Below are 17523 nucleotides of genomic sequence, written 5' to 3'. Positions count from 1 at the left end.
TTCCGTTACCCTCAAGCTACTGGGGTCGACAATCGAGCGAAGGGAGAACCTCCGGATACCTTTGGAGATTGACGGTAACTACAGGATTCTACTGGTTCCAGTGCCTTTTGTATCAGACAGCAGACAACGCCAATCGCATAACGCTTGTCACAGTTGGCAAGTTGCACGAAGGGGCTAGTAGTGCCAGATCGTCCTACCGGTACTGATCCTAGCAACCGGCATTTAGATTGCCCTACCTGCCACTGATTATTCCCTCAGGGTTCTCTCTAAGGTATCCACAAAGCTGAAGCGCCTTTGCACCGCACCCGCACAACTGTGCACATTCTAAGCGCACAGCTCTAAGTGCACAACTGTGCGCTTCGCAGCACTTGATCTCTCCACATTTGGCCCGTCTGCCTCCAGGAGATTGCGCAAAATGATGGCGATTGATGCCTGGCTATACATGGGATGATTGAATGCGGCATATGTGTGGAATAGATGACAGTTGTTTCCAACTCTTTTCAATTCTCTACCTGCTTCTTGATCCCCCTTCGCTTCTTCGTCTTCTCCAATCCACGCTTACAGCTCATCAATAAAACAAGTCCTTTGCTGGCTTACACGAATCAACCACGCTTCACATCGTGCTCTAAATGCCCATTCTAATTTCTGTTTTTATTCCATACTCCGTCCTTCAGGATGTATTTATACACTCTTTGCCATTGAACACACATCCCATGAAAACCCTTCAGTAACGCCGAAACCAAACCATGCCCGTAAATATCATTTACCCCCGATCGAACCTCGGCCGCGGCAGCTTATACAGTAGCTACGATGCGGTCGCCAAAAACGACATCAGTCCATCCACTGCTCAATCCCGGCTCGAAGCTCTTCTTCGATATCACCCCACGCTGGGAGCTGGTTGTCTTGAACAGGAAGAACGCCATTTGCCGCGGGATTCTCCTCGTCCTCCTGTACCTTCTGTCTACGAAATACCCAGTTGTACACTCTAGGGATGAATACCTCTCTGACGTCCTTGTACAAAACAGCCATGCCGGGTGTCACGAAAAAGCCGATCACCATCAGGACTTCAGGCCTGGGCCAGCCTATTTCAACGATCAGAATACTCGGGATAAAGACGTAGATGAGATGACAACTATCGACATACCTTTCTGTCCTTGAGAAGAACATGTGACCTCACCTCGGCGGTCCAAATTCTTGGGTGTCGAAGAAGGCAGGAATTGCTTAGACATCGGTCAGCCATACTCGCCTCAGCCCGACGAGGTAAACCTACCTGAACCAAACACGCCAACCCCAGCGTCACCAAGACCACTCGGAGGAAGAACCTCGTCAAAGACCTGGTTGCGACCGATGAAGAGAGGACATCCAAGCAAAGCACCGCGCCAGCTTGAATAAAGTGGCTGGCTTCTTTGACGTTGCCTCCAACGGCAATCAGCCAAGCCACCAAGAGGCACTCCACCGAGCTCTGGGGTCGCAGGACCGAGTCGGCTGTCCAAGTGCGACTCCGGACAAGGAGATTGTGCTGGATCTCAGTCCCTGCCGCAGCGGAGATGATGATCATGGGTAGGACATGAAGCGTCGGGCCGCCAGGGAAGAGGTATACGGCCGCGGGCATGACACCCGCCAAAGCGAGAACCGTTCTCAAGCGAGTTCGGGGTCCTAGCGGCAGATGAAGAGCGCTGACTGCAACACCGTACACGAACCCGAAGCCGAGTTGAGCAACCATTGCTCGAGACACGGAGAAGTCAGTTGTGAAAATTTCTATGACAAGGATGACGAGAGGGTTGGCGACGCGACCCCTCTGCTGAACATCCTCACCCTGCCGAGGAGCACCGTCTCGTCCAAGGATGCGAAGGTACAGTCGATGACAGTACGTTCGCACTCTTCTGGAGCACGCGGCCAAGTTGGCACCGGCGTCTCTGAGGATCTGAACGGGCATTCCGCTAAATTCTCTATATTCTCCTTTTGATTTGTTCGTAGCCGAGTTGACGAAGTCGACAATGATGGGTGGTACTAGTGTGCCATCGTCAGCTTCATCATTTCTACGTTGTGTCTCCATTCTCAGATAGGGTACCGTCCCAACTCGTGCTCTCCATGATGGCATCGTGCGTATGTGGGACTTGATCCATCATCACACCTTTAGCCCACTCGGTCGGCACCACTCGGTGGCTTCCAGCGTCGGCCCAAGACATTGACTGTCGACAACGTCCACCAAGAAAGATACGAGAGCACAACACTAACCTGAGGCCTTGAGTATTCACGATCTGAAAACGTTGCATTCACTTCCCAAACAAGTTGGAGTTCTGTTGTCCTGGATATGATTGGCAATGAATGGGATATTGTGAGTGAGAAACACTGTGTGCGAGGAAGAGGGGGCGACAATGGAAATTACGATATCAAGCTTGCGATGGGGGGAGTCCCAAAGACCCCCAAATTCTCGAACATCATTTCAACTCGGTCGATGACATCCGTCTGGTCACCCCCCCTGTTCTGCATCCCGACGCAGACCGTCGTCGTCCCTCTCCCATCCGAGGGCCTCTGGCTCAACCGATAAGGGGCTCGCCAGTCACTCATCACTACAAGCGCCCCTTTTTCAGGCCCCTTTCCAGGTTACCAATTGACCAAGAACCGTAGATAACGGCAACCTTGGTCCAATTGGGCGGTGGGAGCCGCCGCATAACTCCTCAACTCGCCGTCATCGCCGATTGGTTTTTACAGAGGCCACCAGCCTGCGCACACCTGTAGAATTTCAAGATGACCAAGCTAAGGAAAGGAGGGGTAATTCGCCCGAGCCTCGACTCGTTATACGACGCCATGGTGTAATGGAGCAGGCGGACGATGCCGTCAAGGAGGCAAGGATGCTTGCTGCAATGCCACTCGCCGGTGTACGACGTTCAGCGTTGACATGTTTCAGTCCACAGACTTACATGTATCTCTACATATTTACTGAGTGTAAGACTACAAGCCAGAGTACGAGGTGGGAAATCATCTTGTAGTCGTGATTGGTTGAGGGTGACAGCTAGTCTGTCCAATGATACCCCCTCAACAAACGCCACACGATAACCCGACCCGGGGCTTACCACTCTCCAATCTCTCTCGCGCAGCCCAGTTTCCTAACACTTTTGACTTCCCCTCTTTTGTCGTCATTTGTGAATGTGTCTGTTTTTCGTGTTTGATCAAAGACCTCGTCTAATAGCCCATCGTCGATGTGCTCTACATGATTTCTCGCCTATTATCTACTCCGGATCACAGGAAAGTGCTACTTTACCCGAGGCCGATACCGCTCCCTTGAAGCGTTGTTTGGCCGGTCACAAGAGAAATCCTGTTCGGCTCAAATCTGCTGGCTCGTTTGTCATTCTACACAGCTACTAGGCTAGCCCATCCCCCGCGGTTTGGTTCCGCACTTGATCAAACATGGCTGTTCCGTGTCTAGCCATGACATTCGATGACAGGGCCATACATCAAGTACGACAGCTGCGTGAAGATTACGGATTCAACACTCAACACACATGGCCTCGGCGCGAGCAGCTCGCTATCCCCCAGTACAACAGCCAAATGGCCGTGGATACACTTCACACTCCCCCATTGGGCAACCCCGGGGAAAGCACGTGGAAAGCGTCATGTGACCTCGCGCCGCAGCTTTCCAAGATAACGGCTTATCTTAGGTAGCCACGACTTCCGATTCCAGTCCAAATCATTGGCTAGTCACAAATAACGAGCATGGTATTAACGATTCGGCAGATCCTATGTATTGCAACGCTCCAGGCTATCCTGTACAGCAGACTCCGGCATTTCTTCTATTGAGAAAGCAAACACCAGAGGCTTTGTCTCCACAAGCCCTCAGACATCTTCATCAGCCGTTGCTTCAAAAAGAGGAGCTTCAGAACTCTCTTCATCCGCGAGAGCAAGGCCATATGTCCACCAACCAAGACCAAGCAAGAGGTCACACAGCAATGACGGCGACTCTGACCGCGACGATGAGGACCCCAAAGCCTCCACAAGCAAGAGAACGAAGGGAAAGAGCACTCAACACCAATTTGCCTGTCCTTTCTGGAAACTGGATCCAAACAAGCAGCGCTTATGTTACAGTGCCACGCTCTCGGAGATCAGATACGTCAAGCAACATATACTTCGACGTCACGTGCAGCCGATTCACTGTGTAATCTGTATGGAAACCTTCGACACCAACGACGATTATACAGTTCACTTGCGGCAAAGGTCCTGCACGCACGATCACTCTTCAAAACCTGAACCAGAAGGAATCAATCCAGCCCAGAAACAAGTACTTCTTTCTTGGAGAGCCAAAAGAGGTTCATCTAAGGTAGAGCAATGGTTTGAACTATGGAAGATATTATTCCCTACCCTCCCCTCTCCATCCTCGCCTTTCATGGACGAAGACATCCTGACACAATCCTATCCCGTATACATTCCAGAGCGGTTGAATGAAGCCAAATTCAGTAGAGTATCTAGAATGTCGTCCAACAAATGGAACAAACGTAGAGGCTTACCTTCATTGGGAATCGGTGCGGATGAGAAAGCCAACAGGGAACGCAGATTTCCATGTCCCTATTATCAGAGGTTTCCTCAGAGGTTCTGCTCGCCAAAATGGCGGAGCTGCTCAGGGCCCGGATGGCCCACGATGGACCTTCTCGAGTAAGCCCTATTTGCCCAATTCCAAGTATCGGTTGTTGCTAATCCATCAGAAGGGATCACATCTACAGCTGCCATGCGGCGCCGCTGTCAACCTGCCCTCGATGCCGTGAACCATTCAATTCGAAAATGGATCAAGTTGAACATTTGAAAGCAGAGAAGATATGCGCCATTAGAGAAGAGCCTTCCGAGATGGAATGGCTCGATAAGTATCAGAAACAACGGCTACAACAAAGATCCGGGGAGACAAATGAAGCTGAAAAGTGGAGAGAAATGTACTCGATACTATTTCCAGGCGCCCGGGAAATACCTAGTCCTTGTGAGTCGTCTCAATCTGATTCATCCGTCACTGTAACTGATATGACGCAGACTATGAAGAACCGGAGAGTCATGCAAAACGGAAAGATCCGGCAGTTGAAAGATACTCTGAGTTCTTGGATAGAGAACTTCCTCAGGCTGTTCGACGCGAACTCGACAAAATGGGATTTTTGGAAGACGAAATGACGAGCCAACTTGTGGGAATTGTTAGGGAAGCCCAAGCCTCTCTTTCTCGACAGTACGAATTTTCTATGCTCTTCGACAGCAATGAAGAGTCGAAGAAGACTGAATCGGTGGGAAACACGCTTCTCGAGAGATTCTATTCCCCGAACTTAACTCTCAATGTTCAGACGCAAGCCCATAACGGAGATCTCTTCAGTACTGCGGCCTATGATGGTTCGAAATCTTCTGATACTACACTTTCAAAGTGTCAACCTGATGGATATCCACCGGAAAACACATTTTGGGCTGCACAATCTGAGCAGGACCCGTTTGAGTGGGCGTCATTTGAATGGGGACCTCTTGAACCGACGGATTTCCTCGAGGACATTCCCGACCTGAAATGACACCACTTGATCAAGCTGGGTCGCAAAAGCTTAGGATGATGGATGGTGTGGCCGCAACTGAGTAACGTGGTAGCTTCCTGCAAATCGAGAACGATGCGCAGTCGTAGCTGAAAAATTAAGGCTCAAATTTCAAATAATTTTTACAGGATGGAAACAGGCCCATTGAACATGAAGTCATATTAGAGTTTCTGTATATTTCAACCTGTCCACACATACAGATAGGTAGCTCACTTCCAACCAAGATGAACTGAAGTCCTCAGACTATGACCACTCTATCCGCCCTTCGTGAAAGGCTCTTGTCTCCGAACATGAGCTGATGAGGCTGACCATTCTCACGCACCATAGCGATGGCGAGGAGCGTTGTGGAATCGTCAGCCGAACTTCTTCGTAACACGACCGGCCAGCTCATGCCGTAAAGAACCCAAACCTCATCCCCAAAATGCGCAATACTCGTCGTCGTAATCACTCTTTGCCCATCCGAACTAGAAAAGGACTTCCAAGGCAGAAAGCCGTCATCGCCCCTGTCAATGGCGCTTCCAAGAACATCAACTTGGGTTCCCGCGGCGACGAGTACTCTCCTCTCATTCCCGTGTCTGTCTTCCAAAAAGTCCAGAGAGGCTTTGGAGCTGTGCGTTGTGCCTGCGGTGCATGCAGGCGGCAGCTCCAAGGCGTCGATGAACTTTTGCCTCTCGGTATCCTCCCGCTTGTCCCAATCTGGTACCCACGACGGTAGTGCGTCTTTGCCTTCGGGAAGTTCTCGACTGTGTGACGCCGTACCTGCTTGTGCCAAGATGTTGAGGCCTGCGTCCTCGTGCACCACAATCGCACGAGCAACGTCGATGAGCACTGCCTGGATGCTGTAACTTGGCTCGTACCGGATTGGCACTTCGTTCCCGAGGTTGGCCAGTCCGACAAAGGCATAGAACTTGTCTTTCGGCTGTGACGTTTCGGTGTTTCGTGCGTGCTGAAGAAGATAAGACAAGTTGATCTGATGCTTTTGCCTTTCCCATAGTTCTCTACCCTCAATGACCCTGTTGACAAGTGCTCGACTAGCGTTTGTTGTTCTTAACCGCTGGACATGGTGTTTCATTCCCACCAAACTTGTTCTACTTCTCAACTTTTGCGTCGTCCGGGCCTCGTACCCGGGACAGCAAGGGTAGCGAAAGAAGCAACAGCCGAGGGTCCAAGGTACAGCGTACGCAGCAGCTTTAAGTACATGGGCAGTGCAAACGCATGAAGAGATGCAACACCGGGTCGGAGTAAAGGGTTTACCAGAGAAGCGATCATCGTAGAAGCAGATAGGACAGCACTCACAGGCTGCCTTGAATGCGCTGCGAAGATGGTCTTTAATGGGCTTGATGCTGGCAAAGATTTTGTACCGATGCATGGTGTCATCAGCCTGGTCCCGTTTCTGTAGCGCCTCCTTGCATGCATTGACGGTGTCCAGTTCCATGAAAAGAGACAGAATGGGGTGGAGCTGGTTCCATGGCATCGAGACCTCGTCAGAAAATAGAAAGAAGACATCGGACGCGACAATGAATTCCTGATAAACCCACGAGCGGCTCCACCAAGAATGATTGATCACATGGTACATGTCTTCCCAGGAATCTGCTGGCCATTCTGGATTTACCTTATCTCTCCATCTTCCCGGGAGATTTGGCTCTGGTGGCGGGTTCTCGTAGAGCATGTTTGGTGATGGCTCGTACCCCTTCGTCGTCCTCGCCGCCGCAAGACCCGTCAGCCATTCGAAAACGGGACGAAGGTTCTTTTTCACCGGCATTGATACGTATACATGTGCAGCGTTCCGGTAGATCTCGCGCATAAAGTTGACTTGGTGCGACTTTTCTGGTAAATCGCTCTGATTGATGCAAATCTGATCCACCCAGATTCGCAGGGGCTGGTTTGGTGATCCTTTCTTCCAGAAGCTGGCAGCGTTCTCGATTCCTTTGGCGAGATTGGAAAATATGTTCATCTTTATGCCCTCGATCCAGAACGGCACGGTGTTTTTGGGATTGCCCGAGTAATACGAGATGGCACAATATTTCCCAGCTTTTGCTAAAGAAATGGGATGGATCATTCGGTGGTTGTTGCCCCCAGTGAGGTCAACATCGAGGAGTCGAATTTCTTCATATTTCTTGTCCAAAGGTCGGTATTTGAACTTGGCGTAGAAGTCTGAGTTTTCAGGCGTGTAAAAGTTTGTAAATAGCGCAGGTTTGGATTTAGACTGCTTGGTCCGAGGCTTTGGAAGCCTAGGCTCCGATTGCTCCATGTGGGATCAGTATGGAAAGTGAAATCTCGCTGATCGTCATAAAATGTCAAAGAGAAGAGTCTCAGATGTGAAGGGGATTCAGAGTCGGGATCAAGAGAAGAAGGTGGTGAGCCAGTGAATTAGAAAATCCAAGTCGTGATGCTCGGGAGCTGTGGGGAAGCCAGTGCACTTGATCAATGTTATCATATGATTAAGTTGACTTGCTAGGTTGCATCTCTTTGGTCAATCCTTCCGCTTGTTTTCTGAACCCTGCATGATCGCGGCAAGCTGAAAGGCGGCGGCAAGAGTGAGCGGATTGATACGCTGATAGTCCGCCTCTGGAGTTGGACCTGCAGTTCCCCATGTTCAAGCTAAGCTTCTCTCGGACAGCCTAGCCTGGACCAATACCGATACCGCCTTGCTGCCTATCTCTGTTTCCTTGGCGCCTCATCCCTCACCGTGGGATCAGCCGTTTGAAAGGTTACCTCACAGCGACACAAGAATTTGGAAGACGTTTCTCTAACATTTCACTTTCAAAGTATACTGACGGGCGAAGATCACACAGGTGAGATGAAGTATGGTGTCGAGAGCTGAGGGCTGCTGGAAGAGACTACTTCATACTGGGCGCTTCTCAGACGCTGGGAAAATGTTGGTTAGCTTGTTGTGACCCCTGTCTTGGGAGCCTTTCCTTCGCTCATAGTTTGACCTGTGTGCCCCAGTCTCCCAAGATTGTGGTAGTCCGTTAATGTACACCATGTATTGTTACGCCCAAAGTCTGCGCCTCTTTGTCTCCAGAGATAGGCTCACATTAGAATTTCTCTTACTTGATTCAATCCTGGCCACTAAAAAGTCTCAAAGCATACAGCAATTGTTTTGACCCTTGGCTGCTAGATCTCATTTTCCCTTCCCAGACTCCAGAGCAAGCTCCTTCAACTCTGCTACAGCATCCTCCTCCCTGCCAACAGGAACAAACAAATGATCATGATAATACCCACTGACAGGATTGACCCCCATCCCCTTGGTGGCCAACCTCGTGGCAATAACAGCCATGAATCCCACAGCCTCCAGGCTTGAATGCACGTTGAGGGTAATCATCTTTGAGGGGAAGGCATAGTCCCACTTATGGGCTGTCGCGGTATCGAGAGTGGTGATGAGAGTAACGCCCTCGGACTCTCTAAACAGTAGTTGAATCTTAGAGAGGGGCGGTAGTGGGGCGTCCGCAGGAAGGGTGACGAAGACGTAGGTTTCCGGGTGGAGGACGGTGGTAAGGGTTGAGAGAAGGGTTTGGAGCGAGGTTTCGCCGATAGAGGTCGTCATCTTGAAGTGTTATGGTATGGCTTGATTGGCTTTGATGTTTCTAAGGTAATGTGAGCGAATGATTGGGCTTTATAGGCACTTGGACCGAGAACTCTTCGCATAGCGATGTCGAAGTCTTAGTCGTGATGGTTTGGAAAAGCGGGGTGGAGGGGCACTATCGACAAACTTTTAGTCAGCAAGGGCGTAGGGACTAGAAGGATGTCAAACAAAGAGCCACTAAAGATGTCAAAAACAAGTGTACGCAAAATCAATCGATTAATACAATTTAGCAATCCCTCCAGAAACTCCTAACCCTTAGTTAATAGACCGGAAACTCATCGGAGTTCCTGGTCGTTGAGAGACACGGAGCGCTTGCTATACACCAAGTAGAACTTTTAAGAACCTCCATCAAAAATATAACAGATGCTCGCCTCAAACCCAAATTTTTGCGTCGCAAAACTAATATGCAGCTTCAGTCATCTCACTTGAATCGACAATAGAACAAAGGCCAAAACACCCGCCCCAAAGAAAATAATCAACAACGCAAGAATAACAGCCCAAAACGTATTCCACTTTCTCTTCCTCACCCCCGCAGCCGCTAGCTGTCGCCGGTATCCCGCGACATCAAAGGACTTATCACTCTTCAACGAGCCCCGCGAACCGGGGCGCTCCGTGTATCGTACTTGGTAAGGTGACATGTACTCCTGCTTCTCGTACATGGGCAGCGTGAAATTACTCGAGCACGCGCCGGAGCAGGCGAGGCCGTCGTGGCCGTAGCGTTGGTAGTGCAGGATGCGGGCGAAGTAGGTCATGTCTGGGACCGAGGGGGCCGTGAAGGTGTAGTTTAGATTGTGGGTGAAGATTTTGGAGGATGGGGTTGTGGATGTCGATGTGGATTTGCGTGTGAGGCTGTTGTTGCGCTCGAACTCGCGGACGAATTTCGCTTTGGGGGGTAACATTTCTGCGGAATTGTGGTTGTCGTGCTTGGCGTAAGGAGGATCGTTGGGAGGAGCGATTTGGGATGTTGGTGAAGAATCTGAAGAAGACATGGAGGAATTTGGCCGGGAAATTAGATCTTTTGATTTGGATTGAAAGGTTGACTGAATTGAGAGAAGGAAAAGGGGCTGGGAGGGCCTGTTTTTTGATGTTCATGTAGGACACGTTGGCGGGTTGCGGGCTGGTGTTGCACGCATGCGGCCGTTTTTGTGTTACCGCTCGTGAAGATGTCATGATGCGATGGTGGTGCGGGTGGGTGCGGCAGTTGGTGGGGGTTTTGATGTTGACTGTGGAATGATGCGGAAGCGGCTTGTTCATGAAGACGTTGAATGAATGCGGGTAGGACACTGATTAAACCCCGTCAAGAGCTTTATTAGCTGCGTTGAAATTGTTTGAAGTGAGAATTTATGAGGAAAGATTGTAAAAAGGGAGAAACCATAAGTCAACGATAATACATGCATTCAAGAATACATGCCCTGTAAAAGGGAGAATAAGTCAACGATAATACATGCATTCAAGAATACATGCCCTCAATCGAGCATCATGATATGACCTCAAGTCGACGATAAACGCAACGACACTCCTCGAAGCTCAGTCACAATATCCATTCGAAGCAGCATCAATTGTTGCCAGGCTCAATCAAAGCTTAAATCTGTGTTCAGCGAAAGTGGCCCACGTTTACACGCATGCGTCAAGCTAAGGATATCAACTGAATCCCGTTACATTCCAACGCCCCGCCCGTTTGTCTACCCAAACCCGGCGAAAGCAAAGATAAAGTCTACAACCGACAAAAGAAATACCGCCGCGACTACCGGCAAACGATTGGAACATGCGCCAAAACGCCCTCCTCTAAATCTTGTGTGAGTGGTTCTCAAGCGCCATACACGCATGCAATGCCTCAATCCATGGCTCGCACAGCTAACTTCATGCATCAACCTCATCCTCTTCCAGGAATCCCAGCCCGCTGTCATACCTTCTCCTCTTTCTCCCGGATGACCGCCGCGCCAAATCTCCCGCAAGCAGGCCCCTCTTGGCTCCAGACTCCGACCCGCCGATGGCTCCACTCTTCGGCCCCGCATCATCCGCTCCGGCCTCATCCTCCGCCCCGGGTCCCAAAAACTCCCGGCTCATCCCAACAACCCTCTCCAGCTCCCCTCTCATCCCCTCAATGACCCCCTTCGCCGCCTCCCTCTCCCTCACCATCTCCCCCTCTAAACCCCTCTTCTCAACCCTCAAATCCTTAATCCCCTCATGCGCAGCCCTCAACCCAGCATTCACCCTTTCCAATTCCTCCCTCAACTCCCTAACCCTCGCATCCCTTACCGCCAGCGCTGCACCACCCCGCCTAGTCACCTCCGCGACTTCTTTCGTCCTCGCTTCCTCCGCCTCAGTAAGCCTCTTCCGCAACGACCGGCCCTGCGCCACCGCATCCGAAAGCTTCGTCTCCAGCTTTGCGATCACATCCTCCTTGGCGCGCAGAACCCGTCTCCCGACTTCAACCTGCGCGTCCTTGGTCGCCATCGCGTCGCGGTTCTCGCTTTCCATGTTGCCTACGACGCCTTCCAGCTCGCTGATGTCACGCACGTAGCCCGCCACCGCGCCCTTGAGCCTCTCGACGCTGACCTCGAGCTCGCTCACATGGCCGTCTTTTTCTTGAAGTCCCTTCCTCGCGCGTTTAAGCTCGGTTTCTAGCTCGCCCATCACGGCGACCCGCGCACCCAATTGTTGGCGGAGAGAGAGTTCCAGCTCATGATACTCGTCTATCGACGCCTCATCCTCCTTTGCGCGCTTCGCGAGGTCGCGCAGCCTCGTGAGCAGTAGATCTAGAACCTCTGCGCCGCGGGAGGAGAGCGGGAGAGTGATTTCGCCGGGAGTGAGGTACTCCAGCTCCAAGCGGGCGGTTCGCAGCGCGGCTGAGAGCGAGGTCACGACCTCGGCGCCATCGGAGCCGGGGAAGCCTAGGGCGCAGAGGGATCCGTTGAGGTCCTGCAGCGCGGCGGTGCGGTCGGAAATCGTACGTAGGAGGCTTGTGATTTGCGTCTCGATTGTAGCGATGGAATAATCCGACGCCGTGTCTTCAGGCGGAATAGCGGCGAGCTTCTGGGATAGTCGCTCGGTAAGAGCAGAGTACGACTCCAACGTGCCGGTGAGCTTCGACATCTCCAGTCTCAAAGAAGCCAACTCCTCTTCGAGCCGCTTCTTCTCTGGATCAGGGAAGTCAGCCTGCACACCGGCATCCGACGGCGCCGATACCCTAACTCTCTGCTTACCCCGAAGCGAAGAAGGCGTAGCAGGCCCAGCCGCAACAGGACTCGTCAGCGGCGGCGTCAGGAACGAAGACCTCACCCGCGTGGGCGTACTACACTCCATCTCCGCCATCGTCGCCTCCCCAAACACCGTCTCGTCAGCATACTGCACCCTCTCCCCGCACACCGACTCCGCCTCGACGGTGTCCGTCTCCATAAAGTCGTCGGCGAACGGGTCCCGCGCCGCGAGCGTCCAGTCGAAGCAGCTCTTCTGCCTCGCTGCCGCGGACGCAGAAGATCTGTCCGCTAGCTGGCTCCTGAGGTCATCAACCTCCTTCTCCAGAGCCCAGATGCGCTCCGTGTCGAGGATGATGGTAGCATTCTGCAGCTCGTAGATTTCCGCATCCTTTTGGCGGAGTTGGTCGCGGAGAGTCTGGAGCTGTTCCTTTGCTTGCTTTGCGCTGGCGCGCTTCTCGGCTGTGATGGTGTTCATTTCCTCGCTAAGGCCGTTGCGGCGGATGCGGCGCTGGACGCGGCCTGAGAGGACTTGGCGGAGGGGGAGGAAGTGGACTTCGCCACTTGGAGGGAGGTCTGATGCCGCGCCGGAGGGTGGATTTGGCATGGAGTGACGGCGGCGTGAGGATGATGATGATGATGGGGTGGGTGCGACTCCTCCTCGGGATAGAGATGTGCGGTTGATCATTGGTGTGAGACCTGTTGAGAGGGTGCGGGTTGTTCGTGGTGTTGTTGATCCTGATGGGCCTGGGTCTGAGAAGCGGACTCGGCGTTTTGGTGCCTTGCGTGGTGTTTGGGATTGTGCTGGAGCTGGTGAAGGCTCATGAGCGGATGCGGGCATGCTCCGGCGTGTGCGCCGTAACGCGATGGGCAGGTCGTCGTTGGTCATGGTGAAGCAACTGACGTTCTCGGTGGTTGAGCAAAGAATACCCTGATGATACGGGTTTAAAGGAGGGGGTAGTCCCATACAAGAGCAGGCAAAGTCACGATGTTCTTGTGGCAGAACGGGACTGAAGATGAACACGAATGAACACTCCTTTCAACAAGATCAAGGTATTGTTGAACTCTATATCGTGTGTCTCGTATGTCAACCCACTCCCTTCTTTTCATACCTGGTACTCGATGAGCATGTTGTTGATGCCCAGATGGAGCTGTTGTTTACACACTTCCTATTCTAGACTAGCGGATTGAGTTCACCCCCGGCTTCTGGACCCACCTTTACCGGCCCCGCCCGCCCCGCGCTCCGCACCCGCGCGTTCAGCCAATCGTTCCCGTCCCAGCCGCGGTCGTCCCAAACAAAAGTCGACCGGGCCTGCGACCGTCTCGCGTGTTTGGCGGCGTTCCTTATTCTCATTGTTCGCATCCCTTTCTGCCACTCTCGAGTCGCGACTGACGCGGTTGATGATGCCCCTGGGCCCGTAAGGTCGCGATTGCGTCCTTTCGGACGCGATTATTGGCCAGGCCCTCAAGCGAGGGCCTGTTCTTGTACGTACGGCGCTCTCATGACAACGTCCTTCACTGTCGGAGAGAGGCATCTGCCTGGAAATATTGGATAACTAACTTGTTGCCATGGCGAGCCCAATTATGACTTTCCTTAATACTCGTAGCGATAGCAAAGCTAGCTCCAGATGAGCATCTTTACAGTAAGACGCGAATGTTGTTTTCTCGATTTCCGCATCCACCTGCAGTCCCCATTCCCACACTTGGACCCATGTCAACGCCAACACATCGGCAGTCGACCATTGGATGCCACCTTGCATCTCGGCCCGCTCTCTGCATCTACTTTCGCTTCACAAATCTCCACTACACAGATCCCACCTCTCACGCACACAATTTTCCGCCGCAGCATTAGTATTTGCAAATTTCGGCCGCTGCTTCAACAAGGTCTGGTGGTGTAGTTGGTTATCACGTCAGTCTAACAGTTCGAGAGATTCGTTCTCCCGTCTGCCACACTGAAGGTCTCCGGTTCAAGTCCGGGCTAGATCATGCCATGGGCGATTGGTTTAGTGGTATAATGACCGCTTAGCATGCGGTAGGTCCTGGGTTCGATTCCCAGATCGTCCATTGTTTTTGCTCCTTACTCGTCCTGATGTCCTGGAGATGTCATTAACTTTTTGCCCATAAAGAAATGGTGGGTTTATTAGCACTGGGGTACTTGGGCTGGCTCTCGAGGTATCTGGGGAAAGGAGTTGGATTTCCTGCCTCGTGTTAGTATCTATATCAAGACAGGTGGGTCGAGGCCAACGATTTTGTTGCTGATGAAGTGCAAATGAACTGGTGATATGTTGATATCGCGGAGGGAGAACGGAAGAGGCTGAGTGTGTGCCAACGATTTGATATATCTTTCAACCGTAGGTGGCCCCTGCGGCGCTGTCAATGCAACATCAAGCAACTGTCCAATCTCGGATCGGATGCCCGCAACTCTAAACTCCAGGCTTATCTCATGCCATCATTTGATTCGATCATTGCAAGCTCGGCTTCTTTCCAATGATGACGTCGAGTTGCAGAGGAAAGTTTGGCGTGATAATACCCCGACCATAACTCTACGCCAGACTTCGTATGCAGACTCAAAGGCAATTCAGACCCGGCATTTGATTTAAACTCCCGACGCTGGAGGGCCTCCTGCGTTATCAGCAAAGCATTTCTCATCACTACACACCACACTCAGGTCTCCGGAAACCTCAGAGGACGAAGGGAAGTTGGCCCATGGACGGGGATGCTTAGCCGTAGAGGCCTTCATTCTTGACGTCCTTCATTGGTGAAATCCCTCATTCGTGGGCCAGCTTCCTTTCGTCCTCTCAGGCTTTCGCCATTCTGTATTGCAAAGATTTGAACTATCCTCGGCTGCTTCTTCAAAGACTTCAACACTGCAATCATACTGTATTGATCGTACCACACCCCACGACTCCATTTCCCGGATCACACTCATCAACGCAAGAAGTGAAATCGCAAAAATGGCTCTCACACCTCGAATGGAACCCTACGCCCGCCTCCGTTTCCGTCTCTACGAGGCTCTCGTCCTTCTTTCCATCATCCGTCCCATCGGCGGCCCACATATCGTCTCCCAGCTCGGGACGTACACCACGCAAGGTGTTCAAAGACGTTTCTTCAAAAACCTGGCATTTCTCTGCGATTACAAGAAGGGAGGAAGTACCGCCACTGCCATCGCCGTCGAGGACTGTTATGACTGCTACGTCTTCTGGGTTGCTTCAAACGAGGGCGCTGGAGATAAAGTAGTGGATTTCCTCGAAGATGTACTCAAGATCTTGCGCATGTTTTGTGAATCAATCAACGATATGGATCGCGCCACGGCGGAGGAGGCATTGTTAGTTCGATGTACTGCGTTGGCCTCCGATCGCCTACGACAGGAAGCCAGAATTCTTCGTAATTCTGCTAGAAAGTGCCGTCTTTCTCTGGAAAACAGCGATGAAGAGATCGGTAAGTCATGAATTGTTCGTCGCCGGCAAGGATATCCACAGAGACTGAGGTTTTACGATGTCTAGATGCCCGGGTTGTCAAGTGGCTCCAACAATTTGAGAGTATGTCTCCCTTCACTACTCTGTGTCGGACAGCATACCGCTCGCGAAACGTCGAGGAGATGCGGCGCATTGAGCAGCTGGGCCAGGGGACCGAAGGTGACCCTCGTCCGGAAGATCTCATCAAGGCCTTTCGGACAGTCAGACACATGATCGGCCGTCTAGCAGCCCGTGTCCGCAATGTCAACCAGCTCCTCGATGACTCCGGCCGTGTAGAGACACTTCTTAAAGCCTTCCAAGTTGCGGCGGTTCAACGTCCCGTCAGCGCGTCGGTGCCAGAAGCGGATGCGCATACGACGTTACCACGTATCCTGAACCGCATTCTACCAGAGGCAGATGTCCAGCACGAATCGTGCCTGGGCGTCCTTCGGCGACTGGATACCCAAGTCAAGATCGAAGGCCAACTGCAGGACAAGTTCACAGCAGGCGGGCTTCACCCGTGTGTTCACGCAGAGGTTCAGATACTTCACCACTTCTACGACAGCGGAAGGAGGTATGTCTCGAATGACCGGTACATCGCCTGCAGCAAGCCAGCGTGCGTCGGCTGCGAGTCTTATGCTCGTCACCATCCCGCTAGGATCACTCTGCTTGACGCCCATCAGAAAGTGTACCCAAGTTGGGGAATTGTGAATTTGGTGGGCGGAAAGCAGAACCCTGGCTGGATCAATCAGCGGAAGATCATCAACGATGTTATTGGGGACTTGAAGGGTATGGTGATTGCCAGGTTGGGAGAGTTGCATGCGGCTACGGTGCAACATCCGGACTCGCTGACTGAGATCACTGCGTCGTCTTTGGTTGATGTGAGAGATTCAGGCTCGGAGACGGAGGAAGCAGATGATAGTGACGCCGGTCCATCTAGTGAAGGTAAGCGCCCTGGGTATTCTATGCGATGCAAAGCAAGAGTCCGATCGGCTGACATGATACGTTGCTTCCTCAATAGTTTTCAGCTTGGACAGCGCTATCGAACTACTGGATCTATCAACCGAGTCCCAAGGGGTGGTTCAGATGGAACATGGATCTGGGGACATTGACAGTTTCGAGAACGGTAGTACGGTCCAAGATAATGAAGGCGAAGATGATGATGGCGGCGGTGCTCAGCTTTGATGTAGCAGGGACTAGAAATTTGACGCCAAACGAGTGTGTTTTCATTTCTGCTACATCTCTTCCGCACTTATTGTCTGTGTTGATTTTTTTACATGTTTGAATTTTCAAGTTTTTTCCTTGTTTTTTTTCTTTTTTGGTTTCCAGCTTCAAATCAAAAGAAAAGTCTCGCAACACCCAGAGCCTGTTGAAAAACCAAAGTGCATGCTCAAAGCTTCGACCGTATGGGTTTCGACCCTACAATCTGCTGCGATGCCGTCTTGGACTTCTTGATGTGCTTATTCAGGTTATCCATCTTGGTGTAAGACTTCTCACATCGGCACTGGTAACGCGGTCGCTTAAAGTGAGTGCCATGATGCTTCCGCATATCCCTTTGCCACGGCATCCGCTTTGGGCACACTGGACAGATCACAGGCCTGCAGTGGGTCCTGAAATGCTTCCTATTGAACTCCTCAGTTAATCTGGGTGATATGTATGCAGTGTCGCTAGCGGAGTTTACCTTCTATCGCTAGGTGTGGGAAACGATTTGTCACACCCAGACCATGTGCAGAAGT

General features: G+C 51.8%; 7 protein-coding genes across 7 annotated transcripts; 2 read left to right on the top strand and 5 right to left on the bottom strand.

The window, feature by feature from the left end:
* The first annotated feature begins 449 nt into the window (after positions 1-449).
* HER10_EVM0006918 (uncharacterized protein) lies at positions 450-5704 on the top strand. Its single transcript, XM_035476490.1, has 4 exons — positions 450-3662; positions 3739-4650; positions 4704-4966; positions 5017-5704. Exons 1-4 carry the CDS (start codon positions 3412-3414, stop codon positions 5529-5531), a joined length of 1941 nt encoding a protein of 646 aa, XP_035326216.1. The 5' UTR covers positions 450-3411; the 3' UTR covers positions 5532-5704.
* On the bottom strand, positions 832-1936 carry HER10_EVM0000822 (uncharacterized protein; the record flags this gene model as incomplete). The annotated part of the gene is made up of 3 exons (XM_035470590.1): positions 832-1082; positions 1178-1220; positions 1271-1936. The coding sequence occupies 3 exons, from the start codon at positions 1934-1936 to the stop codon at positions 832-834; spliced, it is 960 nt and encodes a 319-aa protein (XP_035326031.1).
* An 83-nt stretch (positions 5705-5787) lies between the features above and the next one.
* HER10_EVM0002640 (uncharacterized protein) lies at positions 5788-7863 on the bottom strand (the record flags this gene model as incomplete). Its single annotated transcript, XM_035472344.1, has 1 exon — positions 5788-7863. Exon 1 carries the CDS (start codon positions 7798-7800, stop codon positions 5788-5790), a length of 2013 nt encoding a protein of 670 aa, XP_035326096.1. The 5' UTR covers positions 7801-7863.
* Positions 7864-8673: 810 nt separating this feature from the next.
* Positions 8674-9186, bottom strand: HER10_EVM0009196 (uncharacterized protein; the record flags this gene model as incomplete). Its single annotated transcript, XM_035478692.1, has 2 exons — positions 8810-9186; positions 8674-8734 (listed from the first exon to the last, which is right to left on the bottom strand). Exons 1-2 carry the CDS (start codon positions 9094-9096, stop codon positions 8674-8676), a joined length of 348 nt encoding a protein of 115 aa, XP_035326286.1. The 5' UTR covers positions 9097-9186.
* A 365-nt stretch (positions 9187-9551) lies between these two features.
* Positions 9552-10186, bottom strand: HER10_EVM0001882 (uncharacterized protein; the record flags this gene model as incomplete). Its single annotated transcript, XM_035471616.1, has 1 exon — positions 9552-10186. Exon 1 carries the CDS (start codon positions 10122-10124, stop codon positions 9552-9554), a length of 573 nt encoding a protein of 190 aa, XP_035326069.1. The 5' UTR covers positions 10125-10186.
* An 809-nt stretch (positions 10187-10995) lies between these two features.
* HER10_EVM0006990 (uncharacterized protein) lies at positions 10996-13408 on the bottom strand (the record flags this gene model as incomplete). Its single annotated transcript, XM_035476558.1, has 1 exon — positions 10996-13408. The coding sequence occupies exon 1, from the start codon at positions 13297-13299 to the stop codon at positions 10996-10998; it is 2304 nt and encodes a 767-aa protein (XP_035326221.1). The 5' UTR covers positions 13300-13408.
* Positions 13409-15141: 1733 nt separating this feature from the next.
* HER10_EVM0001360 (uncharacterized protein) lies at positions 15142-16972 on the top strand (the record flags this gene model as incomplete). Its single annotated transcript, XM_035471110.1, has 3 exons — positions 15142-15770; positions 15836-16732; positions 16809-16972. Exons 1-3 carry the CDS (start codon positions 15287-15289, stop codon positions 16970-16972), a joined length of 1545 nt encoding a protein of 514 aa, XP_035326049.1. The 5' UTR covers positions 15142-15286.
* Positions 16973-17523: the final 551 nt, after the last annotated feature.

This window comes from Colletotrichum scovillei (assembly GCF_011075155.1).
Source record: "Colletotrichum scovillei strain TJNH1 chromosome Unknown Contig00012, whole genome shotgun sequence".
In the NCBI taxonomy this organism is placed as follows: domain Eukaryota; kingdom Fungi; phylum Ascomycota; class Sordariomycetes; order Glomerellales; family Glomerellaceae; genus Colletotrichum; species Colletotrichum scovillei.
The sequence above is the reverse complement of the archived record's forward strand: the minus strand, read 5'-3'. Positions and strand labels throughout refer to the sequence as shown.